A 27060-nucleotide genomic window follows, 5' to 3' on the forward strand; every position below is an offset into this window, starting at 1 on the left:
CTGGAGAGGCATTTCTGGTAGATATATCAACAATGTAAAACTGAAATACTTTTAGCCAAATACTCTTCCCAACTATGATGCGTGCACACCTGCTTTGTTGAACCTCGTAATCTAGTGGATATTACTTTTCAATTCTGTCATCAAGGCACAACCACATAGCGTTCCGTGTCGAAAACCTTCTATTTAGATACCCGTCACTGCGCTCCATGACTCCAACCTCTCAGTCCCACTTACAGTAATTCTAATGACTACAATTGACTCCATCATCAATATAAAAGCCCCCTCTACGCGGTCCCTTCTCAGTACCCATCTCCAACCACACTCTTCTTGGCAAAATACGAACAGACACCAACTCTACAATACAAACGATACCGAAACTGAAACTGAAATGGCCTCTACCCCCACAATCAAATGTGCCCTCGCCGGCCACGGATGCAAATCCCACGCCACCAAATCGAGCATCACAACCCTGTGCCCCCTTTGCTCCAAGCTCCACCCGTTGATCCTCGATGACTTCCTGGCCCAAGCCAGAGCCGACTCTGCTTGGCCCGAGTACGCAGAAAGCAGCATCGAAGATATCTTCCACGAAGCGATGGAAGCAAACGATGCCCCACATGTCTGCGTATCGCGTCATGAATGGCACCTGGGAGAGGAGTGGGTGAAGACGCTGATTGATGCGAGGAAGCTTTCCATCAAGAAGGAAAATGAGAAGATTAGAGGGCCGCCGAGGTACGACGAGGATGATATCGTTTGTCAGGATGTTGGCGAACCAGATATGTTGTGTGGGTTATGTCTGCCTGTGTTGAAGAGTTGTGATATACTCGCTTATGAGGCGCATTTTGAGGATGGGAAACTCAAAGAATCTGGAGAGCCTGAGGATAGGGAGACTGACGGGAAAATTGGGGATTGGGCAGTTGAGGAGAGAGAAATGGCGGAGGAGGAGCTCGAGGAGGGAGAAATCAGGGAGTGAGCGATTGACGAGGGAGAATGGCCATCCTAAAGCTATGAATTCTTCCAAGGACATGCATAGAAATGCGTAGCTAGTTGTCCAAGCAATACTATAAAACACCAAATGCAGGATATACGATGACATGCATAAACTCCTACAATATTGACTCGCGGAAAAAAGTCTAAAAGCCCACGGCGAGCATAAGCCCGTAACCCACGGTAATAATCACAAGGAAGGTAAGAATCGATGCAGGTATGCCGCGTGTAAGGAAGTGCTTAACGTCCAGATATCGCTGGCCTGTTCTTTGGTCTTCCATCATGATGGCAGCTGAAGGAAGTAAGTTAGGCTCACCGGCTGGTTAACAAAGAGGGTAGGAACTTACTCATATTGGGAAATCCACTGGTCGGCAACCCCATCGCACCACTCGCCATCAAGACGGCGCCCATGACCAATAAGTTCGGATGCGGCTCGCTCATACTCTGTCCGACTTGCTGTACTAGTGGAAGCACAATGAGCGCCGCAACGGTATGACTAATAAACGTCGCAACTACTAATATCAATGCGCAAAAGACCACCAGTACGCTGTACAACGACATGCCTTCAACACTTTGCGTAATCGATTCAGCGATAGTGTGGAGGAGGCCGGATGAGTTAACAGACTTGCCGAGCGCAAGACCGCCGGCAGCAAGGATGATGATGGTCCAGAGGAAGTTGTTGAAGTCCTCTTTTGTGAGGATGCCAGTGCCGAAGAAGAGGACGAGCGGGATGATGGCAACAACACCCATGTCTCCAAATATGGGCTCCAGTTGGTGACTGACACACCAAAGCACAATAGTAACGACTGTGACAATACTGATGAACCATTGAACCCCAGTGAACTTGTCTTTGAGGGGGCGGATGGGTACAATGGTTGTACCGCGACCAGGTTGAAACGTGACGAGGAGTATCACCCAGATTAGGAGGATTGAGATTATGCATACGGGTAGCGCGACGAAAAACCATACGCCCCAGGAGGGTTCAGGCTGCATGTTTTGAAGTGCGATGAGGTTCTGGGGTGAGGCGATGGGCGAAGCGGCACCACCTATGTTGGAGGACAGGGCGATACCGAGGAGAAGGGCCTTGGTCATGTCTGAATCGGCGGGGAGGTTACGGAGGATAGGCTACACAGTTAGCTCCTACTTTAAGCCTAATACTACACAAAACGTACCTGAATGATAGAAAAGCATAGCACCGGCGCCGCAACGTTGCTGATCCACATACTGGCGAACATGGCAACGAACATGTTAACAAGCAGGACAGTTCTCGGTTTCGTGCCAGCTTTACTTAAAACCAAAGTGGCCATCATCTTTGCGATGTTGTACTTTGATAAGGCGGCAGCAATCGTGAAGCCGCCGAGCAAAAGCATGATTACTGGCGTCCACATGGCGGAGAAGACATAGCTCGCAGCTTGTTTTGAGTCTAGTCGATGATAGGGTTTGGTATCGCTTCGGACGACATCGAGAGTGACAGCTAGGAATGGCACGAGGAGTGATGTGACGAAGAGTGGTATCGCCTGTGGTAGTTAGTACTGTCGGGAGCGCTAGTCGATTTTGATCTTACCTCAGTAGCCCAAAGTAGACTGACAAAGACTACCATAGCTAGGCAATTCTGCTGCTCAGGCTTCTCCATGATGGGCACCACTAGCAGGACAACGAAGATCGCTATACAAGCAAGCAGCATCCAGAACGTCTTGCTGACCAGCCATTGCGGGCAGCGGTATTTTCCGATGGGCGTGTCCACTTCCTTCATATCCGGCTGGATATCGTCCCCTTGCCGCCGTATCTTGCCACCACTCGTATCATGTCCTAGCAAGGTTTGGGTGATGCCAATGTTAGCGGCTTGTGCCTTGCGCTCGATTCCAATCATCTCGCGCCAAACTGTGTTGCGTTCCCAAACCACGTGTTCCCGTAGATGGAGCCTCAACTCACGCTTGGCCTCGTTGACATCCCCTTTTGTGCATATTTGCGAATAGGCAGATTCCATACGTTCCAGATTGCGTGTCAATCTATCCATGGTGCTCTGTTGGAATGGGAACGCGGGATAAACGTATTTGTTCAAGTAGCGACTCTTCAATTTGCGGTCGAGAATCTTGTCGTACTTTTTCAGCACCTTCTCAAACCCCGTCTTGTTCAACTGGATGAAAGATCGCAGCTCACACAGCGATACATATACACTGATGGCCCGCTTCTTCAACGATACTCCTTCGTCATACAGCGCGGCAAACGCCATGTCGTTGTAGTCGTCGAAAGCTACGCTGGTTTTCCGTCTTGACGAGGCCCAGTCATTTGAAGCCGCCAAATCCTCATCAGTAGCGCGCCGCCTCCGTCGCTGCCCATCGGGGCTCTTCTTGCGCAGTTGTGATGTCTCGTTCGCGTCCTCGTCCGAATCTTCGTCGTCGTCTGCACCATCCGCTGTCGATCGGTCGCTTAACCCACTCATCGCCCGGGGTTTACTGGGTTGATGGAAGCTGATCTGTTTGAAGATACTTCCGCTGCGTAGCTTTTTGCCGGGCGGGGCGTTTTCCTGCTCATGGTCGTATTCTGCCTGCTCCGCCTCGTACGTGTTTTCATCGTTGAGGAGTGCGTCGACTTCTCTATAAATCTCGGATTCCTTGAGCTGGTAGAAGGAGACGACCCTTTCGAGTTCTGCATCGAGCGTATTCGTAAAGGCTTTGTCGGGGTCTTCAGCGTCTCCGTTCAATAACGGCGAGGATTCGGCGTCGACGTGTGCGTTCTTTTGGTTAATCTGGGTCTCGAGACTGTAGATCCTACAAGGCAACACTTGTCAGCATGTGATCCCAGCACTTTCCGTGAACAGCCCTATGAATCTCTCAACGTACTGCTTCTTGAGGTTACTGTAGGCGATGTAGTGGTTGCTCCAGTCTGGCACCGCATTAAATTGCAAGCTGTGGGAGAACTTCATCTCGTCGGCCTCGCGAAGCTGCTCGAGCTTCTCCCGTCTTTTTTGTTCTCGCTTGCTCTCACGCGCTGCCGCCCTGGGTCGCTCTGTGTGGGTGTGTAGAGTATGAAGCTCGAAGCTTTGCTCGGTCGCAGCGACACGGGATGGAGAAGAGAAGTCCAGGATGAAGGTGGAGCGGTAGCGGTAAAGAGGAACCTTGGGAGGAGCGCAGCTAGCGAGCGGAAGGCGCAACGACTATAGTTGGCGGCCTAAGCCATACAATGAGCGGAGGGCAAGTGGAGCGGCAGCAATTGGAGTGCTGCATTCGGGAATCAAGTGTGTTGGGATTGGTTGCAGGTGGTAGTCTGAGGATAATGCTTTTTGGTCGGCGGTGACGCAGCAGCCAAGCTCGGCTGACTCGTGCTCAATCGGTTGGATGTCCGTCCTGCTCTGCTCAGGCCACGCTACGAGGCAGCACACCTCTACAGAATCCATATTCAAGTCACGAGAGGCAACATGTCTCACCGTTATCGTTGTTGATTGAGAGTCTTCTTCAAATGCAAACATGGACGGTGAGGACGTTGGAGTCGGCATTCAACCGCCACTTAGTCCACGCATGGCATCGTGCATCTCGACCCTGCTCATCTACGTAACATCATCGTGGATCACCCTGCCCTGCATTGTGGGGGCTACCAATCATAGTTCAAAACGTGTGAAGTCGCGGCACAACTGCAGCAAAGTATTGCAGGGCCCTCAGCTAAACAAGTTAATTAATTCTAATTCTTTTAAGCTAAAAAGTGCAGCGCTTTAATAAAGCCTTAATTTTTTATTTTTTTGCCTAATATTAATGCTGTTTAGCTATAAAATAGCTAGTAATTTTTTTTAAAAAATTTACTTTTATTTAAACACTTTTTTATAATAAGTTAAAAATATAAGCTTTAGCTTTAATTTAGCTAGCAAGTTTATTTTTAATAGTAATAAATTTATATAAAGTTTTAATATAAGTAAATAAACAAGTATTATTTTTAAATTTATATTAATTAGCAAAATTAGCTTTACTACTTTTATATATTATATAAGGCTTATAAACTTAGCTTTATAAAAATTAGCTATAATATTTTTATATAAAAAAGTTTTATTTATAATTTTAAATACTAAATTTATATATAAAGGAAGGAAGCTGCTTATATTAGCTTTATAAAATAAAAATATAGTTAGTTAATAAAAGCAGTAGCTAGTAAAAAATAAAATAATAAAATAATTACTTAAGCAAGTGTTTTATATAAAATTAAATTTAGCTAAATAATTATATTAACTAAATAGCCTACTATAAATTAGCAATAAAGCTAGATCTCGCACGTAATTGCTATTGACTTTGGGCTGAAGGATAGCTTCGGGCAATTCCTTGACATTATCGTGATCCATCCTGAAGCATTTCGGACTAAAGGCTAAACGCCATATTCACATACGAAAACATCACGCACAGACAAGAAGAGACTATCCCATGGTTGGTGCAAAGCGAGCAAATCTATCATGTATTGCTTATCTCATCGGACGTTATATGTAGATGGTTGGCTTCATAGCGACTGGAACGTCCATGGTAAGAAGATTTGTAACCGTCGACGCTCAGACTGTTGAAAACGTTAGCAAAGAGCATGGCAATTCCGAGTCGGGACTCGACTTACATCTCAACTCCCAGCCAATCTTAGGACCCAGCTTAGGCAGCTCCTCAGCGACGCTCTGCACATCCTTGTCACCACGGCCAGAGACACAGATCACCACGTCCTGGTCTTTGGTCATCGTTTTAGCCAGCTCAAGAGCACCGAAGACAGCATGGGAAGTCTCGAGAGCCGGAATAATGCCTTCTAGCTGAGTCATGAGGCGGAAACCAATAAAGGCTTCAGCATCCGTGGCAGCAACGAATTTGGCACGGTCACTATCCTTCCAGCTGGACAACTCAGGGCCAACTCCCGGATAGTCGAGACCAGCAGAGACAGAGTGCGTGTCGCTGATCTGTCCGTGCTTGTTCTGAAGCACGTAGGTACGAACACCGTGTAGCACGCCCTTGGTGCCAGCTGAAAGGGTAGCACTGTGGCGATCCGTATCGACACCGTCACCACCAGCCTCCACGCCAAGTAGCTTAACGGAGGGATCGTTTGCGAAAGGATAGAACATGCCGACCGCATTACTGCCACCTCCAACGCAAGCCACAACCGCATCGGGGAGCTTGCCACGCTTCTCCTGCATTTGCTGCTTTGTCTCGTTGCCGATGATGGATTGGAAGGTACGGACGATGGTCGGGAACGGATGAGGACCAATAGCAGATCCGATGATGTAGTGCGTACTGTCAAGTTTAACGACCCAGGCACGAAGGGCCTCATTCACGGCGTCACGAAGCGTCTGCGAGCCAGCTTCGACAGCAACGACCGATGCACCAAGCAGCTTGATACGGAAGACGTTCAACGCTTGGCGCCTGACATCTTCAGCACCCATGTATATCGTGCACTTCATGCCGAATTTGGCGCAAACGGTGGCTGTGGCAACTCCATGCTGACCAGCACCAGTTTCAGCAATGATCTCAGTCTTGCCAAGTCTTCGAGCTATGAGGATTTGACCGAGGGCGTTATTAATTTTGTGGCTTCCAGTGTGGTTTAGATCTTCTCTTTTCAACCAGATGTTCGCGCCGCCTGCATGTTCCGTAAGGCGCTCTGCAAGATGCAGATGCCCTGGACGGCCCATCCAGTCATAGTAGGACCGGTACTCCTCCCAGAATTTCGGGTCGTTCACAGCTTGACTGAAGCCTGTCTCAAGCTCTGAAAGACAATCCATGAGCGACTCGGGCACATACTGTCCGCCGAACTCGCCAAATCGAGGAGGGTGCGCATGCTCCTCGTCGAAGTCGCCGTTGGTGTTCAGTGCCTCAATCTGATCAGCGAGTCCAGGGCCGTCAGGAGTATCAGCATCGGTAATGACTTTGTCAACATGAACGCCAGTGGGCTCCTTAGCCTCGGCCAAGGCCTCAACCATGCCGACTTCACGCGTGGTCTTTCGGCTGCTCTTGCCACAGATCTTGTCGCAATATTCCTCGACAGCCTTCGCGCCCTGTCCGGATTCAGCATTGGCGATGGTGTTGATGATCTGACTACCAATGACAACACCTTCAGCAATCTTGCCGACGCTGAGGAAATGGTCACGCGTGCTAACTCCAAAGCCCACTGCAGCTGGGACATTTCCAGAGTACTTGTGGACGCGGTCGAGCAGCTGGGGAAGAGCGGCGTTGAGCGACCCAGTAGCACCAGTGACACCCATTCGGGAGACGACATAGATGAAAGAATCGGCGATCTTGCAGAGGACGCGCATGCGGTGCTCCGAGGTAGCAGGGGCGATCAAAGGAACGTACGAGAGGCTGTACACACGCGGTTAGCACCAATCTCATGCGCAAACATGGCTGGACTCACCCATAGCTGCGGCAGAAGTTTCTGAAGCGCAGAGCCTCCTCAGGTGGAAGGTCCACCATGATGAAGCCATTGGCGCCTGCCTCCTTAGCATCCTGCAGCATCTTCTCCTCGCCGTAGCTCAGCAGAGGGTTGTAGTATCCCATGAGTAGGACAGGCGCCTTGAGGCCGCGTTTCCTCGCGTCGCGAACCATCTGGAGGACATCGACGGTTGTGACGCCATTCTTGAGTGCTTGCTATAGACACATGCTGTCAGATTGTATTTGGGTATATGTGTGGCGAATGACTCAACGTACAGTGTTTGCGGTTTGGATGGTAGGGCCGTCGGCAATCGGGTCAGTGAAGGGCATGCCGAGTTCAATGATGTCTACGAATGTCAGTTGACCGTCTCCGAGACATGTAGGAGAGCAATTGCTCGCTGTGCGTACCTGCGCCACCGGCCTCCATGCCCAGGAGGATATCGGGCGTCTCCTGCGCAGTGGGAAAGCCTGCAGTCACATACGTGATGAGGGCAGACTGCAGTTGCTGTCAGTATATACTCAATTGACGTTTGATGTGATGACGTACTCTGCCCTCCTTCTTGCATTGTGCAAAGGTCTTCTTGATTCCGTCCATTGTGGTGGCTCAATGGTTTCTTTTTGATGATGGTTGTCTATAAGGTATGGCGATGCGAGGAAGACAAGAATCGACGTTCTTATGTATACGAGACAACTGTGAGTCACGATGTACGGCCGTAAAGGATCACGGAAGAAGTGTAGTGTGGATGAGTCTTGCGTTCATAATTTACGATGCCGGTCACGGCGGCGAGTCGGAGGGAATCGCTTCCCCGCATTAGCCCGTTCTGGTAACGTCAGACTCGTCAATCTCTCTTTCATCGCTCGAGGGCCAAGCTTCCTGAATAGCGACATGTTAGGTATGAATTAATTGACAAAGGCCAAACTTCGGCACTAGTTTGATTTCTATCATGCACTCGCCTTACACTGTCGACCATTTCAACAACTCTCTTCCGAAACCCAAGTACACACAGAAGATTAGGGAAGCTAGGAATTGACCGCCCTAGAGTAACAGCGATTCGCTAAAGAGTTTGCACGTATCTCCTCATACTACTGCCTAACGGAGTAATTGTCTGGTCTATTGATAGGGTGTTCTAGCGTTCTGTCTACTTAATGCGTAAAGATACCTCAACATGACTTCAGGTCTCTGTTGGGCAAGCGAAGTAGCACTCATAATAGGAAAGGCCTGCGATAATATGAGATACACTGCCTCCAAACTTCCAGGGTTAGCCCTTGTCATTCGTGCGAAGCTTGCTTGCTTACTCATTCTTTCAATATGTCTTGTTTGTCCTTGTCCATGTTTGATCAATGCTACACGGATCATGTTGCCTAGCATCCATGACTTTGCCTCACTCGTTTTACATCCGCCCACGTCTAGTCATACTGCTCGGGCCTGATTGATGCTGGCTTTTCCCGCCTTCGAAAGGCCGACGGTGTACATTCAAGGCCGTGGTATCGCGGCTCTGTCCAGGAGCATCTCAGTCTGCTGGAAATGAGCAGCAAAGTCATTTAGGAATTGGTTTAGAGTCCAATCATCAAAAACGTGGCCGGTCCAACATTGCTTCACCGTGACATTCACAAGCAAAATATCTTTGTCTCCGAAGATGATCATTCCTGCATCACCGCAATCATCGATTGGCAATCTACCAGTATCGAATCAGCATTCGTCTACGCCAATGACACGCCTGATATAGTGGAGGATTATCTCACTGTCGAAAACCAAGTCCAGAAAGAATTGATTGCAGAGCATAAACCAGCAGATGGGGAGCCTTTCGAGAAAATAGCAGCAGAGGACCCAGAGGAAGAGCCAGCAAGGGAAAGATATGAGAATGACGTCCTAATATGCCAGAAAGCCTTTGAGGCTGTGTTACTAGGTCACACGTCAAAACTCCACGACGCAAGGGCCGTAGATAAAACGCTGCTGAGGCCTATTCGATACTACGATGTGGCTGGAGTTGAAGTTGTTCGTCAAGCGCGCGCTGGGCTCGGACTCCGATGGATGGGTTCCTGCCGACATGTGGGAGCAAGCAAAAGAGGAGAACACACTGTATTTTGGCCAATGGGTGAAAATTATTGATGCGTCTGGGGCATTCAAGAACGTGAAGAGCCCTCTGGCCCTTTGGCGAGTTCGGCACTTCTCAGAACGGGATACGACGGCTAAACGATATATCTTAAGAGGAACGAATGGCTGTGTGCATAGATAGTAGCCCCTCTGATGTGGACTCATATGTGTGAGATCTCCGTAGTACCTTTCAGAGATGTTCATTAGATTCCTAGTTAGCATTTTCTCCCTTCTGACTTTACTATATATATCTCTACTCCTAAAAGATTAGTCTCTTCAAGCATATAATAATACTTGAATCATATCTATGAATGACCGCGCACGCAAATCACCCAATACCCCAGATATTGATTATCCCAGTAGACCGAGCATCGAACAGCGAGGTTGCCACTTTAACTTGATAAGCACACATTCAGCTACCCTTTGTTAAATCACTGTCCAAGCGAATAAATGAGGAGCACATGTCGAGAGACCCTATTCCTGTCCAGATAAGGCGGCCCAGAAAGAGGGAAGATATATTGGAGTGCATACGCGAGCTTGTTGCACGGCGTACTCATATCGACGCGGCAATTTGATTCGGCGGATGTTTCGAAACGTTGCCTGCAAGTCAGATAGGATAAAGTACCGCGCAGGCGAACGACGTCACTTTGTGCGCGAAGCAGTCATCGAAAGAGATGGAGCATTCACCGATGTATTCGCCGTGAACTTTTTTTGGGAGTACTCGGTGTAGAGAAAAGGAGTGTCGACACTTGCGACCAAGATGTCCTTCCTAAACTGGCACGCAATCTAGATTCGGAGAGTAAGCGTCTACCATCACTCACTTTGGGCGCTTCGCTTCGAGAACACGTCACAGACGAACACTGTACCTGAACTTCGCGTGCACGCCTTCCTCGGCTCGTCCATGTCTACGGTATCTGCATTGCATTGTGCCATCGTCATGGCGCTTTCTAGACCCCTCGAGACGCCCATCTACTCACCCAAGCGCTCGCCACACCTCTACGCCCCTGAGGCTGCAGGCCGCCACCCCAAGCACATTTGCACGTTCAATTAGAGTTGCAGCCACCAACCCATCGTGGACATCGTCGAGCGCGTAGTAGGCCCGCGACAGTCTGGAAGTGGGACTGTGTTTGCGGTGCCTGGTGATCCGGCAGTCTGGACAATTGCATTAACTGAATTGATCGCATGTGCCCTGGCGGGTTCAGGGCTGTAGGGCTGGCGGTTACGCATCTCCATGTGCATTGACGTGTGGGGCGGCCGCGAGGGGGGTCGCAAGGCGCCTAATGGTTGCTCGGTGATGGGGTGATTGTTTATGTGTTTATGTGTGCAGACTTATCAGATGCCAGGAGATGGGTTGCTGATGTGATGTTGAGGTGATAGCGATATGAAGGGGTTGATGTGAGGGAGCAGTGTGATGATTAGAGTGATGAGCACAGTGATGTTTGAGAACAGTCTCTGGTAGCGAGCGGGAAGTCAGGGTCTGTGAATGAATCATCATTGAAGGTACGTACGTGCTTCTTGTTTGATGCTTGCTGCTGATGACGGTGTTTGCGAAGATCGAAGACGCCCTGCTATTGACCCAAGGCCGAGTAGGCCGAAAAGGATCGTGTGCCTGCCTAATTCGAATATTTTGCTCCCATCGCTTAATTGCAACTGGCTGATTCAATGTTTTTGGTGCATTTTGAACAAGTCCCAATCTTTGCACCAACCAGCAGCAACAGTGGGATATGAGCGGGCCGTCAAAAAGCTTGTCAAGAGGGGCGGCGCTTACTCGACGATCATGGTCCAGTCAAGGGCTCCACAAGCCAACCTCACCCCGCTCGACATCTTGCTTTTTCCCATGCGTCGCTGCAAGACCCCATCAGCCAATGCACCACAGTCCCACTACGCCGATTCGCCAAACCCGCAAGTCATGCGAACGAAGACAGCGCCCCATTTGAGGCCCACAATGCAGACCTGAAAGTCGGGCTCTGAAGATGTGATTCGACTGTGACCAACGAGGGGATGGGACGTGTCGGTTCGGATCCTTGCCCAGCCCACTATCTATCGCAACGGGCTCATGAGAAGGAATCTTCTGACTTGAAAAGAGCGGTGTCTGACATCAGACGCAGGAAGGCGCACAATAGATGGAATGACGGAGATCTTTGGACGCTGTGCGACAGTCCAAAGTGCTCCTCTGAAATGGAGCGCATGTCAGCATCAGGGAGCGGCTCGAGAGGAACTCCCGCTGCAACCGACAGCGCCTCCCGCTTCAAAGGCAAAATCCAGGCCGGTCCGCTTCCTCGACGGTTGCTACTCACTAGTCACGGCGCTGATCCTGCAGGGTGCGCACGGCAGCGACTTGCGAGGCCCTCCGATAGAATGAATCTGTCTGTCAATGCAGCCCGCGAATGTGATGGCGCACTCGGTTCGTCCTTTCTCCTTTCGGACCCCCTGCTCGACTCGTTATCACATCTTGGCCCAATAGCGTGGGATGTAGTGAGCGGTTGAATATCCTACTCCATTTGCTGCCATTGCTGCCACACACAATACGACACCCTGATCCCTGCCTGTGACCCGTTACTCCACTTGCGCAAGGAACATAAGGAACACTCGGGCTGCTTCTCACGCACCCGTATCTGATATATCGTGGCCTTGTGGTCTCACACCTCTATTGTTCGTGCACCTACCGTCACGATCTACTACAGGACATTGTTGTTTTGCGCAGAACAAGAGGTGGATCTAACACAACACTACATCCGAATCTTGCGAGCTGCGATTGGTTGCACACAGTACGACATCGACCCCGGATCGGGTTCCCGCTGCAGTTTCACACCGCATTATCACAGCCATCAATTCCGCATCTTCGTATCCATGTAGAGTTGGATTCCCGGAAGTCCTATAAGCGATTGTTGCCCCGATCCCAATACTCGCTGGCATAGGACGCCTCGACGCCGTGGTTCCAGCTTCAGCTGGCAGAGGTGTTCCACGAGCTTTAGTACCCCATCGCTTCGTGCGAAAAAGCACATCTAGGAATCGAAAATGCCAGCAGTTCGGGAGCTGCTAGTAGGTCGGACGGGGGCGGCTTTGGAGCAATTTGGGGCTGTGGTATCGCATGCTGATCGAAACGTCATCGACACCGTTTCAACGCTCCTCCGCCGAGTCAACGTACCATCTAACAGGACGAGTCCAGCTGGACTAATCGAGGCCAACACCGTTGATCCATGGAACAAGAGTGGAAAATATGCATTGGCCTACGTCTACTTCTGCATACCTCTGCTCCTCATTGCAGCGCTCATGCGATACTACCACCTATTCACCGACAAAATACGGACCGCATTACACCAAGAAGAGGTATTGCAATCCTCTACGACATCCTCTCCCGACACAGATTACGAGCTATCGGTCCTGTATACTGACAAGTCCACCATGAAGTTCTTTCCCCGCGAAGGCCCGTTACCAGGCGGACCAAAAACGCAGTCGAGTGTGTCATCTGTCGGACCCATCAACAATCTGGTGGCCTTCTTCCGCTTCATCTTCTACCGCCCGGTTCGACAGATCAACATCCGAAAAGGATGGAGGCCCTTGGTTTTCCCCTCTTTGAGTGTTATCGTCATCGGCCTGCTAGCACTGCTTGTAGGCATTCTCTACTGCACACTTCCGCAACCGCTGTTCTGGGAAAGCATTGCCTACGGATCGCCGCCACTCGCAGTCCGCTCAGGGATGATGGCGGTCGCGCTTTTACCTTGGATCGTCGCGCTGTCCTCGAAGGCAAATCTTATCACGATGGTCACTGGCATTAGTCACGAGCGATTGAATGTGCTGCATCGGTGGGCTGCGTACATCTGCCTCGTGTTAAGCATTTTGCATGTTGTGCCCTTCTATATCACCCCGATCTGGGAAGATGGTGCGCGCCACGTTTTCGAGCCTTTTTTCGCGCGAAAAGGCTTCTATGTTTACGGTACTGGTACGTATAGCTTTATACCTTCTAGACTCAACCACTAGTCCTATCCTTTCGAATTTTTCGCTGACAGTCTCGCAGGACTCGCAGCGTTCGTACCTCTGTGCTTCCTTTGCTTGCATTCCATCGCTCCTCTTCGCCACCGAATGTACGAACTCTTCGTGGCGCTTCATGTACCCGTCGCCATCGTCTTCCTTGGGATGATGTTCTGGCATTGTAACAACTACCTCACCTCATGGCACTATCTGCTATCTACTGTAGGCATATGGCTGCTCTCCTACATCATGCGACTATTCTACCTCAATTGGACTCGACCAGGACGCTTGTCTTGGCTCATCGGCGATGAAGCTGCCATCACACTGATGCCAGAAAATGCGATCAAGGTTACTATCCCCACTCAGATGAAGTGGAGGCCTGGGCAGTATATCTACCTACGCATGCCTGGAATCTCGGTCTTTGAAAACCATCCGTTCACCATTGCATCGCTATGCGACGATGACTTCCCATCAGAGTACGGCGAGGGCTATAAGGATATGGTGCTCGTCTTCCGACCATTCGGGGGTTTCACGAAGAAGGTTCTTCAAAAGGCACTCGAACATGGCCCATGGCACACGTATCGCGCCTTCGTTGACGGCCCATACGGAGGCATGCAAAGACGTATCGAAGCTTTCGAGGACGTTGTTCTCATTGCGGGTGGCAGTGGAATCACCGCCATTGTTTCCCAGCTTCTCACACTCATCAAGAAGATGCGCGATGGCAAGGCCGTCACACGTAAAATCCATGTCATATGGGCACTCAAGCGCCCTGAGACCATGGAATGGTTCAAAGAAGAACTGCGCATTTGCCGCGAATACGCACCACCAGAGACGGTAGAGTGTCAATTCTACATCACAGCCGCGAAACGCAACCCAGGCGGCACACTTGTCAGCGCAAAGACACCCACACGGCCGGTGTCTCTCTACTTCCACGACAAAGTCAACGGCGCCTTCCAAAATATCGCCGATCATCGCCTCTCGGGCATCTCATCAAAGCGACATTCCGCACTGATTCGTGATGAAGCCCAAGGCGACCCAGAGAAAGAAAGCGAACTTCGTCGCGAAAACGAAGACAACATCACCGCCCTCCCACAAGCACATTTCGTCCCTGTCAACAGAGGCTACCTGGCGCCGCCGCGACCAAGCTTTCAGAGCAGTCGCCTCTCGGAAGAATCTTCGAATCCCGATGTCATCTCGCCCGTCCCGCAACGCTCCCTCGCCGCCCGCCGCCAAGAGCGCAACCTCTCCCTGGACATTTCACAAGCCCTCCAATCCGGCTCCGGAGCCATCAACCCCGACATCACACAGGACCCCACTGAAGGCGTACAGGGCTTCGATTTTGGTTTCCCATCTACGCCCACCGAGTTCCAGAAGAATCTTATGCGGTTCGCGTTCCTGCCTGCTGCGGTCAAGAAGAAGGACGGCTGGAGCACCGAATATGGACGGCCTGATATACCATACCTATTGAAGGGACTAGGCAGGAATTTTGGGAGGAGGACGTGTGTGTTTGTTTGCGGCCCGCCGAGTATGAGGGTTAGTGTGAGCGAGACGGTTGCGCAGATGCAGAGGAGTATCTGGAGTGATAGTAATAGGGATGAGATTTTCTTGCATACGGAGAACTACGCCCTCTAGGCGGTGCTGCTGCCGATCGCCTTGGGTTGGCTTTTGGAGGGTTATTTTCTTTATGTTTGTGCATAGCGTGGTCTTGTGGTTGGATTTGGCTGTTTATACCCACCTTTTTTTCGGTTTCGTTTCTTACTGTATCTATTTGACCGCCTACATGAGGCTATAGTTCGGTCTCCTCTCTTATTGAAATGAAGGATATCCGGCTTGAGAAGCCCAGTGGATGCTTCCTACATGCCTGATCAAATTCAAGAAATTCAAATATACACTTGCCTCGGTACTTGGTGACAGTCTTTGGTTTAGCATCTGGATCTATCTGCCCTAGTCCTTGCAAATGTCTCTACCAAGCCTCTAGTAGTCGGAGAGCGATTTTCCGTGATCTTCACGTGAAGCTCTTCCATCATCGCTACTTGATAAGAAAGAGGCTCAAATCATGACAGCCAGGTCAGCAGCCCTCTTCACATGCCACTGTCACCTTCTTGATTCGATTCACCCAGGGCTGCCAGGCTTACCCCGCCAGCTCGCATGGAGGGGTCAATTCATCCATAATTCCTCGCGGCACAGGCATGACCCCTGGTCCGCGAGAGCACAGAGGGTGTGCAGACGGAGATACTATCCCGCGCCTGAACGGTAGTCAAGGAGCTCTGTGGGGCACAGCGATGCGGTGACGGAGGACGCAAAGCAACAAGTCGTGAGCAAGGTCCAGTGCAGCGTCATATCGCAGTGCGTGGGCGAGCAGGTGGGCGACTCGGTGTGCGCGCGCGAATTGCGAGGCGCGCTGGGTTACAAAAGTGTCGCGCAGCAGCAATGCGGCGGCTGGCAACCGGCGCAATCAAACGGCAGTAGGGCTGCAGGCGGCCAAGAGGAGCGTATGCGGGATAGAGTGGGCGTTCACTGTGGTGTTGCTTTTGGCGACATGCTTCTGTTTCGCTCCCCACCCACTTGGCAGCCCGAGCCGTCGGCGCCTCCCCTCTCCGCCCAAAACATCATCAGCTGCATCCCCATCCCAATCTGAATCTGAATCCCACTCCCTCGAAGCTGTTGCAACGTTCAACAGCAGAGCAGCTAGTAACCACTACTAGCTGGATTCGTCGCACACCAGGAGCCAGGAGCATTCCGACCATGTTTTTAAGATAATGTGCACATGTCCGCCATCCCAGTCTCTGAACTGGGGCTCAACGCGACCGAGAGCAGATATCTTCAGCAACAGATTGCCGCGTCGCAGCAGGGCAGCAATTCGAGTCGCGCTGCTTCCCGCGCCTCTAGCCAAGGCCGTCTCCTCCTGGATCCTTCCAATTTGCAGGCGCTCGGCGCCCACTTTGACCGTCTGATGTACTCGATTCAGCAGCGATGGCAGTATGTAAGTATCCCCCGTTTCTATAGCCATGGATGGCAACACACATATTATATATATATATGGACAATGAAGCCTAGAGTCTGAAGAAGAGCGACGCCCCCCAGACCCTGAAGAAGCGCAATGCTGACAGCCAGCTCCAGCTCACGCAGCAGACACAAATAGCAACTCAAGTGCAGTACGACCGCGCGGGTAACGCAATGCAGATGGCCGATGCCGAAATCGCCCGCTTCCGCGCCATTCTCCGCGAAATCGACGAGCTCCAGGACGAATTCGACAAAGTGCGTCGCATTGGAGAGATTGTCAAGGGTTTCAAGTCGCGCGTCGAGCATCTGAATCGCCGCATCTGAATCTTTTGCCAATCGATATACTTCTACCTTTTCCCTCCTCACTCACGGATCGGATCCGACCTACACAAAACACGATTACGACACAACAGAAATACCACGTCCTCACGGACAACTATACTCTAGTAAGAATGGAAGCCTCACGGCATGGATGAAACAATTGGGGATATGGAGAAATTGGATGCCTCACGGCTGTCGGCGTTCTGTTCTGTTTCATTTAGAGCTTTTTTTTCTGGGGATACCCAAGTTGACACTTGTCTTTTCTGATATATTTTGCTCTTGTTTGTTGTTACGTTGTCACAGATCTTGATTTCTTTTTCCCTGCTGTGTCCCATCTACTTCCACCCTAAAAGGATACGTCAGAGCTCGGCAATGCAGGAACCAAAGTCCATTGCTTGCAGCTCGATCCTGCATGCATTTCCACACAAGACTGTATGTGTAGCTCTCATTTATGTTCCTGCCACGCTGTTCTTTTTCGTACCCCTGTTTCCTCTTGTTGTCGTATATCCGCTACTTACCACGCTCTTACCACATTGATTACACAAATGCGAATTATCATCTCACCTGATTTTCCTTGCTTTCCTTGTGCGCAGTCTACCACTCACACAGCATCTCGTCCGTAACCAGATTACCAATAAGTCTGCGCACTCCGAAAGAGAGGGAGAAATTACCCAGCAACAAACTTAGGACCATAAACCACCTGCCATCGCCGTTCATCGCCAATCGCCTGATCTAGACGCCTGCCACTCCCTTTTCGAGCCAAACGCCCTGTCTTACCTTTGAAGATTCTCATTCGCGCAGTTCCAGCCTCCCGCCATCTTCTTTTCCAAAACAAATGTACCCGAAACGCCGCGAAACGTAGGCCTACCCCGATGCGGATAGGTGTGCATCTTCTCGGGCTACACAAAGTTGCCCCACTTTGGAGCGGGTAGCAACGCAATAATGGGACTCTAGACATTGAATACTCGATTGCTGGGACTGGAACAAGTAGCGTGGTTGCATGTCTTCGGCCCTGACAGTCTGCATCTCCGACGTTGCTGACATATTTGTCTGCCGGCGATGTTCCGTGCTGGCGTTCCGCAGCCGTCCAAGATTCAAGCCCTCGAATCCTTCGAAGTGTGCTCTCGCGGCGCGCCTTACAAAAAAGGGGTTGTGTCATCATCTACGACGGAGCTCGTTTGTTTTGAGCATTAGAGTCTCGACTAATTTGGGCTAGGACTTGGTGCCAAGTAAGAACGTGAGCTCCTTCGTACGCAGGTCCAGTTCGTCTAGTAACAATTCACTCACTAATTCAACACGCCTGTCTGGTCCATAGCATACGCCAGAGATAGAAGTAGCTGTGTTCGCTACTATAGGTAAACTCTCACGGTTATAGATAGGATTTGGATAACAAGATGATAGTACCATTGTGCTCCCGCAACGCCAATGCCTGCCCGTCCTTGGCGCATTAGCAGTCTCAACTTGTAGTTGAATCTAGACTTTTAGAAATTGACTCAATACCGACCCTTCTCGCTAACAGATGCCGCTTTAGCTATAAGTTCACCGTCATAATATGTCGTAGCGGATTGCAATAAGTAAGGTTTACACAGCCGTAGCGCGGGCTGACTTCGGTAGACTTGACCTTAGTCTCTAATCCTTCCAAGTTGACAATACTGATCCTTCATATCCATTGACTAAACTAGCTACCGAGCTTTCATCATGTATCGCATGTTCAGTTACCGAGTTACCGGTACCTCGTCTGACTGCCTGTGAGGGGAAATTTATATATCTGACAGCACAGGGGGCGCATATAGCAGGGGGGTCCCTTACAAGTCTTACCTCAAGGGCGGGCTGGGAGATCTAGAAAGGACAGAATATATCTAGCTGATGGAAAGAAAAAGAATGCTTTGCTAAAACACAGGGCTCGGCGTGCAAACAAGGCCAATACAGAAGCTCATTGAGAAGTCTTGGAGAAGGCGCAGTCACATTAGTGCAACTGCCCTAGGTAGTATGCTTGTTATATTGAATAATACTAGGTCAACCGTAGTCGATTGTGAGAGGTTCGCTTGTAAAGACTTGGGAGGTTTATCATGCTGATTGTATGCAGGACTCTCACCACGAATCTACCGGGGCGCAGCACATACGCATTTACCCGAGCGCGAAGAAATGGACGGGAATCAGCCAAGAAGCTGGTCGTGGCCTCGAATTGCTAGTATCATCTCACTCCCCAATAGTCATGCCGTTGTCTCTTTCCTTTGAAGCTCCTGACCTTCTGGTCGAAAGGATGCATCTACAACCACCATGCCCCTCCGTCGACCAAGGCGGAATCCTCTACGCCGATTTTCCCGCACAATAGCACTGCACTGGAAGTTGATTCTCGGAATCATACTCCTCATGCTGATCGAAGTATGCGTTCACATACAGAGTTTCGCTATCCGCCGTCCAGCAACGAATCTCGACCCTCCTTTCCATGTCGGATGCCAAAATCCAGTCATGAACGTAGCACCGCGGGCGAACGCCACACTGGTCATGCTTGCACGCAACTCTGACGTGTCTGGCGCTGTTCATAGTGTAAAGAGTGTGCAGACGCAGTTCAACGATCACTTCAGATACCCTTGGGTCTTCTTGAACGACGAGAAGTGGAGCGCGGAGTTCATGGAGAAGGTTGGCAAGGCAGCTGGAGAAGGTGTGAATGTAAAGTTCGAAAAGATACCGCGAGCAATGTGGGGGTATCCGGAGTGGATAGACCAAGATAAGGCGCGGCGGAAAATGGAGGAGATGGAGAGAAGAGGGATCATGTATGCGGGCCAGGAGAGCTACCATCATATGTGCCGATTTCAAAGCGGGTAAGTATTCTTCCTATATTATACCATCGACCTTGCTCCTTCCAGTGTTTGCAAGTAGACACACTGACATATGCCTTCTGTGAACAGCTTCTTCTACGACCATCCTGCCCTGGAATCATACAAATGGTACTGGCGCGTCGAGCCAGACATATCCTTCACCTGCGCCATAACCTACGACCCGTTCATCGAGATGGAGAAGCACGGCAAGAAGTACGGCTACACAATCGCACTCTGGGAGCGCGGCACAACCGTCGCCTCGCTCTTCCGCAAACTCTCAGACTACAAGGCGCGCGTGCACATACCCTCGACATCCCTCTGGACCGCCATGATAGACCCTTCCTATCTCCCCTGGCCGTTCCGCCGCTTCCTTTCCTTACTGCGCAATCGAGACGCATACGGCGATATTTGGAATATGTGCCATTTCTGGTCGAACTTTGAGATCGCGGATATGGATTTCTTTCGCTCGCCCGCATATCGCTCGCTCTTTAGGTATCTAGATGAAGATGGGGGATTCTACTATGAGCGCTGGGGCGATGCTCCTGTACACAGTTTGGCTGCTGCGTTGCTGTTGAGGCCCGAGGAATTGCACCATTTCTCGGACTTTGGGTATATACATGCTAATTTGCAGTACTGCACGCATGCCCCTACTGATGAGGCTAGGAGGAGAGGAGAGCTTGTGCCCATGTTGGAGGGACGGGGGGAGGAGTTGGGGTGTAGATGTACGTGTGATCTTGGGATTAAGATAGTAGAGCCGGTGTGCTTGAATCGAATAAAACAAACTGTTGGATAGACAATATATACGCTTTGAGACCAGTATTTCAGACCAACATCCCTACCCTGAGCACGAGACGGGTTATTTGGGGTGGAGAAAGGCGGTTTCAGGGATCCAGTCCGCCAAGAAGGGGAGGAGACCATACATTCTCCGAAAACCTAACTTGTATCAAATTGCCTGGTTCATCACTCGTGATCATAACTCTCCCCCTAGGGAATTTCCTCTAATGCGTCCTTCACACGTAGCGCAAATCGTGCCTCGAGCGGATGCCCTGGCTCCCCAGGCAGTGCGACAATATGATCCTCTGGCTTCCACGATTGCGGAACCAACCGCCTCCACGAATCCTTCTGGCCATAGATCCAACATACATATTCGAAAAGAGACTGGAAAAGCAGTTGATGGCTCTTGTAGAAGCCATCCAGCTTGATCTCCAGCTGGCGGACTCCAGACCAGGACTTCACAAGCTGACCCGTTTGCGTCGCGAAGTTTGTGAGTTTTGACTGCTCGGTATATCGCCCCACGAGTAACCAGTGGACTAGGTGCGGTGAGTGCCTGGCTGCTTGTAGTGCGGTGATTGGTGTGCCGTCAATTGTTGACTCATATCTTGCGCCGTGATAGACTAGACACTTGACAGATTTGAACCGGTCTATTGTACACGCAGCGATGAGTGCCGATCCCAAGCCATTGGGGGCCGCGAATTCAATGTCTGCTCCAGCTCTTATGAGATAGTCAATTTCGTCAATACTCTCGAACCTGGCGGCATACACTAGTGTATTTAGGACTTGCTTTGTCTCGTAGTTGAACATCGTGACACAAGTGTGATCTCGCAAGTATCGAAGAAGCCGCTTCAAGTATGTTATATCCCCTCTTCCCCTCTGCACTAGTGGATAGTGTTCGGGTTTGGACGGGGTCATGTGGTAGAGACTAAAGCCTTGCGCGTAGATGTACGTTGCCATTTCTGGGTGCGTTAATGCTAACGCCAACGCAGAATACCCGCCCAACTGGCTCTTCGCAGCAGGATCACATCCTGCCTTGATAAGGAAAATTAGCATCGTAAGACGATTCCTTCTGGCAGCCACATGCAGTGCTGTATCTCCATAACTAGCTTTTGCGTGCATGTCAGCTCCATGAAGTAGGAGCAGCTTAGCTATGTCAATTCTAGCCGACTTAGCACACATAATTAATGGTGTTTCTGAAAGCCCGTTTTGTGCGTTTGGGTCCGCGCCGTGAGCCAACAAGATCTCTACAATGTCAACACAGTTTCGCGCGACCGCTATGTGCAATGCTGTTAATCCATTATCGTCATGGCTGCGAACATCTGCGCCATAAGAAAGTAGGCGTATTATTGACTTCATCTGATTGTTATGTGCAGCGATATGCAAAGGCTGTGCGCCCGAAAGTGCCCATGAAGGCAGCTGTGCTGGGAATTCAGCTGGTTTGTGAAACTCAAGGCCACTATTTGCACCATGTCAGTGGTTTAGATAGATCAGCATCAGGAATGACGTAGCCTACGGATAACGCTCAGCGTGAGCAATGACATGATCGTGAAGAATATCGATTGCTTCCGGATTGAACGCGGCGGCGACATGAACAGGCATGATACCATTCCAGCTATCGCTCTGCTGCTGGGACCACAAGTGAAGTAGAATATGTAATTTCGAATTGAGGTCCGGCCGCATGATTGCCAAATGGACAGAGGAAGCGCCGCAGGTGTCGGTCTTGTCAGAGGAGTGCCTGCTACATCTATAGCCAGCAGTAGTGGTCCCGCTTTCCAGTAGCAGACTTACCACCGCTGTTGTCCGAGTAACTGCGAGAGCAGTTATTAATGGTGTACACAAACCGCAGTCTGCAGAAGGGATTGATATGATATGAGGATCATCTTCCATCATTATGCGACATGTGTAAACCTCTCCATCGCGAATCGCCGCGAAGAAAGGTTGTTTGTCAGCTTTGGAGAAGATATCCAGATAGACCAGGTCAGGCACATGGAGCCCCTCAAGAGCCTCGAATAGTCTATTCTCTTTCCCTTTTGGTATAATATCGTTGGGTCGGCGGTTCCATTTATCTTCCGGGAACTCGGCTCCAGCACTGACTAGCAGTCGAACGGTGGAGAAGGATCCTCTGTGAACAGCCTCGTGCAGCGCCGTCGTTTGGCTTTTATATGTTTTGGCATTTATATCGGCCCCATTCTTAATGAGCCAACTCGCGCATTTGGTTGCTTTAAAGCCCGCAGCAACATGCAATGGAGTATACCCGTCTTCTGTAGCCTCGTGCATGTTTTGGACTCGTCCACTAGCTTTGAGAAGCTCCAACATCCCAACTTGATCCAAAACAGTGGCCAGGTGAATCAAAGTACATTCGATACTGTGAGATCTATATCCTGGAAGTAAGTACTTGTTGTCGCAAACATGAAGAGCCATGGCGTCGCCAAGATGGGTCTGTAGCAACTGCAAGGTTTTGGAACCTCCGTAATATACGGCATATGCTAAAGCATCCCAACCGTTCTCATCGCGAAGGTTCAGGTCGGCTTTGTGTTTGAGTAAGAGTCGGATTCCATTTACGAAGTCCCTGCGAGCGGCAAGGTGCAGCGCGGTACGACCATCTTTGGTGTGAGCATCCGGATTAGCTCCAGCCTCTAATACGGCTTGCAAACACTTTTTTGCAATCCCGGTCAGGTTTGCCCTCTCACAGATCGCATGTATCAGTGCAAATCCGCTTCCGTCTACTTCGTCAAAGCGATCGGGGTTCGCATGTTTCATTAAGGCAATGAACGTATCGAAATCTCCGTATCCATACGCGGAGGTCATTCCAAGTGCAGAATGCCCGTCATAAGTGCTATTGCCGTGGTGTACGTCCACCCCGCAACTTAAAACTAGTTCGAAGATTTTCTTCTCATGCTTTTTCAGAGACCAGATAAGCAAGCGCATCATGATCTCAGTTTCACCACGGATCGTTATGTCTTCGCACGCCAGGATGAAATGGAGTAATTGTGCAATCAACCTATCATAGCTGTCTTGGGCGTCTCTGGAAGTTTTAAGGCAAACCTCGAAAAGTAGTTCAGGTCCATTTCGTGTTTCATACTCGTCTTTGTATGCCTCGTCTTCATCCTCCTCTTCGTATGCTTCAATCGCGTGGTTGAGTACTAGACGCCTAGCCAGGGTCTCCAGAGTATCAATATCGAGCACGCTCTGGTTCTCTTTGTCAAACCGGAAACGCGGGACGTACTTGGTACAGAAATTAAACCAGAGTGTGTTTCCTTCATTGTCTTTTATATGGGCTGACTCCGGGTTCAGTAGGTAGTTGAGCATTGTTTCGTTTATGCCGTCCAGTCGTAAGGTGAGTGCGTCGTAGTAAAATTCCTCATTCATACCGCCTCCGGAAACGTCATGGATGTCGTCATGACGTGTACCGTCTAGTAAAGCATGTAATGGCGACTTTCCCACAACGTCTTGACTGACAGGGTCGAGACCCGTGGACAAGAGACGCTCGACAATGTCTGAAGTGGTCGACGGAGTTACAAAGAACCAAGCAGAACGTCGGCTCTCGGTTACCGCTTTAATATCAACTCCATAATCGAGTAGTTGTATCAAAACCTGGGATAGGCCCATGGCTACGCAACCATGTACAATTGCCGGATCATCGAACGCCAGCCGATGGGCCTGCATGGTCTGAGCAAGTAGCAGACAGCATTGTTCGCTTCCAGAGGCTATGGCCCACATCATTGGCGTTTTTCCTTCGTATACATCAATAAGTCTAGGTGCTGTTTCGCTGTGAAATTCTACCCACAACTTGAGCATCCGAAATGCGCCAAGTCTGGCAGCATAATGCCATATTGTCGCTCCACCTTTATCGGGATGTTCTATACCCGGAAAAGTCATAAGTCGGGATAGAATTTCCTCGTTATCAACTTTCATACATTTAAACAGTACGTTCCTGCCATATTCATCTCGAGACGTTGGATCAACGCCGAGATCTAGTAGCAAGGCCATCGTTCGGACTGCTCCATATTCTGCAGCACATGTCAGAAGTGATTTACTCTCCAGGAAAAACCTTGGATCCTTGGAAAAGTCCCTGATACGCTCGACCTGGTCGTCGGAGATGTAATACTTGAGCCTCGCGTTGAAATTGCTGTCAGACATCGATTTATACGCGTGTGAGAGTGGTCTCGCTGCGCGCTCTGCGAACGATTTGACAGACCTTAAGATGTCGAACTTGTCTCCAGGAGTTCCAATAAAATGTTGAATGCGATCTCTCTCGTTCTCACAGTACGCACCGGATTCCATAAGAAAAGCCGCCGTCGCTGCAATCGCCGAGTCATCGACTGAGATATAGCCAAGATACGTATTACTGTACTTGAGCATGGTATCTATACACAGTGTGAGGGGCGGCCCCCAGGAAGAAGGCATATCTAAGTCACAACCTTGATTCACCAACCATTGACAGACCTCTTTCAAGCCAAACATAGCAGCGGCATGTAATGGACGGAAATCCTTGTTGAAAACGTCTTGGATGATGTATGAATCTACCGCAGCCTGGATCAAAGTACCTTGACCTCTGACCACTCCTTCGCCTAACAAACGCTGGACAGTGCAGAGAACGAAATTAGGCGTCTTCTCGGGATCGAAAAGCCTACGATATAGTGGACGCAGCCCGATATCACTCCACGAGTTGTCCATATATCTAGACCAAGCATTTGACGCATGTGTATGAAATGGAAACTTGTCTGTGAAAGACACGATATCGCCGAGGATGGGTTTCGGAGGTATATTGAAGTCTGGCAAGCAGAGATACGACAAGCAAGTCTTTGCAAGCAGTGCCTTGGAACCATGAACTAAGCGAAATTGACTAAGCTTGCTGTGGTCGGTAGGAAGCGCTCCCAAGTACTCTTGCACTGTGAAGTGTGCGAGTTCAAGATATGCACCAGTCTTGCGGATCAGACTGCTGCAGTGCATCAGCAGGTCTTCTTCGGTTGGTCGATCTTCAGGGTTAAGGACGTCCGTGTCGTCGTCGATTGAGAGTGCTTCAAGCAAAGCATCGACTTCCAACTTCGTTGTCGCATGCGCAAGCCATTGCAGGGTACTGGAGACTAAAGGAGCGACGGGTCTCTTTACCCGCAAAAGGATACGATCGTATGTTTCTTCCAAGGTCTTCGGCAGTTCTTTCAATGCTTTCCGCCGTTGTGAGTCTGTGGCTAGGTCGCATAGGTGATCGAGCTGGCAAGCTACCCATCGAAACCTGAGACAATGTTAACTACCAAAATAAAATAATGAATCTCCTATCGACTTACATTCCATCAGCTTTTGATACCAGCTCCTGCGCAATCAAAAGCTTTAACTCGGGGCTTCGGATGCGGAGACGCCTATTGCGTGTGCGCTCGTCGATTTCTGATTGAACATAACTTTCAATGTCTTCTTTATGTGCTGCAATCTCAATATGGGTATATGTGTCGTCTTCCTCGAATACATCGCGGATAGCTTGTTCTCTTCTGCTCAGAATAGCTAGTGAGATTGTAGCGCGGGGAGCGCATACTAGGTTATGAAGCGACTCGGCGACAGCTGCCATGGCCTCTCCACACTCGTCCAACCCATCCACAACTATCCGGACATCGTCAAAAGTGGAAGCCATATCTTGAATGATTTTGATGAGTTCCTCAGTCTTGGGCTGTTGTTCCATTTGGTCTCGAGCATGCAACTGGTCGTAGTAATCTTTAAGCAGTACGAAGCTAACCTCGTTCTTCATGGCGATCTGTCCTGCAAGAGCACTGAAAATGTTCACGACGTTTTGAGAATCTGTACTTTTGTAGTCGCAATAGTAGTAGGCAACAGCGATAGCTTGGGTTGCCGACGACCTTGTGAGGCATCCTTGGATGATCGTAGCAGATAGGACAGTCTTCCCAGCCCCAGGTATACCTGTCAACCATACTCTGCTGCCAGGGTCCTGGAGCCAACCTTGAAATGTGGTATCTTCATAGAGCCAGGATCCCGTTCCAGAATGGCGGAGGCTCAGAGATGTCTCAAAGTACTGTCGAGGTTCCACCGTGAAAAACGACTTTAGAATTCGCCTGCGATCCTCGTTTAGAGCAATGCCCAGTTGAAAGTCTTTATTGCGCTGTAGGGTCTCCTGAATATTGTCTAGCTGCTTGATAATGCTCTTCTGTGTAGAGAGACATTGCAGGAGCGCAGTCATGGAATCTGCAGAGAGTGCGAGGCTGAGCGTTTCGCGGTGCCGACGCACTTCGTCACCAATCTCTTTGGTCTCTGTTGCTTTAAATGGCCATTTGAGTCTTTGGATGGCGTTCTGGATTTTCTGGTCTTTGGGGAATTGAATGCTGGATAGAACACTGTCGATTCGCTTCAATGTGGCAGAACAAGAGGCGACATGATCGACCTTGATAGCGTTGTCGATTGTGCTGTCGTCTTCCAACTCCTCCACAACAAGGTGTAAGTTGTGCAGTACTCCAGTGAGAGTTGCAACCTCGTTCTTCAACTTTTGTACTTCTATTTCCGCCTTCTTTGCAGTCTTGACATATTGGTAGAGCTTCCGAAAAACGATATCTGCGATAGAAAGCAATCCAGCTATAGAGCCAGCCACTGAGAGAGGATCGGCCATGAGCGCGGTATGACCGAGACTTGGGCATGAAGGAGGGAAACAGGATGTATGGCTACTTTAGTAGGAGAGGCCTGCCACTTTGCCACGTCATCAGCTGAAAAC

At 50.1% G+C, this 27060-nt stretch overlaps 7 protein-coding genes across 7 annotated transcripts; 4 read left to right on the plus strand and 3 right to left on the minus strand.

The window, feature by feature from the left end:
- Positions 1–90: 90 nt before the first annotated feature.
- On the plus strand, positions 91–1285 carry K460DRAFT_38868 (uncharacterized protein). Its single transcript, XM_040935707.1, has one exon. The coding sequence runs from the start codon at positions 245–247 to the stop codon at positions 968–970; it is 726 nt and encodes a 241-aa protein (XP_040794211.1). The 5' UTR covers positions 91–244; the 3' UTR covers positions 971–1285.
- Positions 1131–7956, minus strand: K460DRAFT_271602 (uncharacterized protein; the record flags this gene model as incomplete). The annotated part of the gene is made up of 10 exons (XM_040927742.1): positions 1131–1276; positions 1332–2109; positions 2157–2501; positions 2549–3755; positions 3828–3983; positions 5568–7292; positions 7345–7577; positions 7638–7708; positions 7770–7857; positions 7909–7956. 10 exons carry the CDS (start codon positions 7954–7956, stop codon positions 1131–1133), a joined length of 4797 nt encoding a protein of 1598 aa, XP_040794212.1.
- A 4253-nt stretch (positions 7957–12209) lies between these two features.
- Positions 12210–15272, plus strand: K460DRAFT_38904 (metalloreductase-like protein transmembrane component). Its single transcript, XM_040935725.1, has 2 exons — positions 12210–13399; positions 13475–15272. Exons 1-2 carry the CDS (start codon positions 12475–12477, stop codon positions 15058–15060), a joined length of 2511 nt encoding a protein of 836 aa, XP_040794213.1. The 5' UTR covers positions 12210–12474; the 3' UTR covers positions 15061–15272.
- A 738-nt stretch (positions 15273–16010) lies between these two features.
- Positions 16011–16755, plus strand: K460DRAFT_391889 (uncharacterized protein; the record flags this gene model as incomplete). The annotated part of the gene is made up of 2 exons (XM_040935853.1): positions 16011–16411; positions 16486–16755. Exons 1-2 carry the CDS (start codon positions 16196–16198, stop codon positions 16753–16755), a joined length of 486 nt encoding a protein of 161 aa, XP_040794214.1. The 5' UTR covers positions 16011–16195.
- Positions 16756–19125: 2370 nt separating this feature from the next.
- Positions 19126–20367, plus strand: K460DRAFT_324740 (glycosyltransferase family 15 protein; the record flags this gene model as incomplete). Its single annotated transcript, XM_040930577.1, has 2 exons — positions 19126–19577; positions 19665–20367. The coding sequence occupies 2 exons, from the start codon at positions 19126–19128 to the stop codon at positions 20365–20367; spliced, it is 1155 nt and encodes a 384-aa protein (XP_040794215.1).
- Positions 20368–21343: 976 nt separating this feature from the next.
- Positions 21344–21734, minus strand: K460DRAFT_298900 (ankyrin; the record flags this gene model as incomplete). Its single annotated transcript, XM_040929777.1, has 1 exon — positions 21344–21734. A coding segment is annotated over exon 1 (360 nt), but the record flags the coding sequence as incomplete, so codon positions are not given.
- A 2175-nt stretch (positions 21735–23909) lies between these two features.
- K460DRAFT_324742 (ankyrin) lies at positions 23910–27032 on the minus strand (the record flags this gene model as incomplete). The annotated part of the gene is made up of 2 exons (XM_040930578.1): positions 25637–27032; positions 23910–25584 (listed from the first exon to the last, which is right to left on the minus strand). Coding segments are annotated over exons 1-2 (2997 nt in total), but the record flags the coding sequence as incomplete, so codon positions are not given.
- Positions 27033–27060: the final 28 nt, after the last annotated feature.

Source organism: Cucurbitaria berberidis (genome assembly GCF_010015615.1).
Source record: "Cucurbitaria berberidis CBS 394.84 unplaced genomic scaffold K460scaffold_1, whole genome shotgun sequence".
In the NCBI taxonomy this organism is placed as follows: domain Eukaryota; kingdom Fungi; phylum Ascomycota; class Dothideomycetes; order Pleosporales; family Cucurbitariaceae; genus Cucurbitaria; species Cucurbitaria berberidis.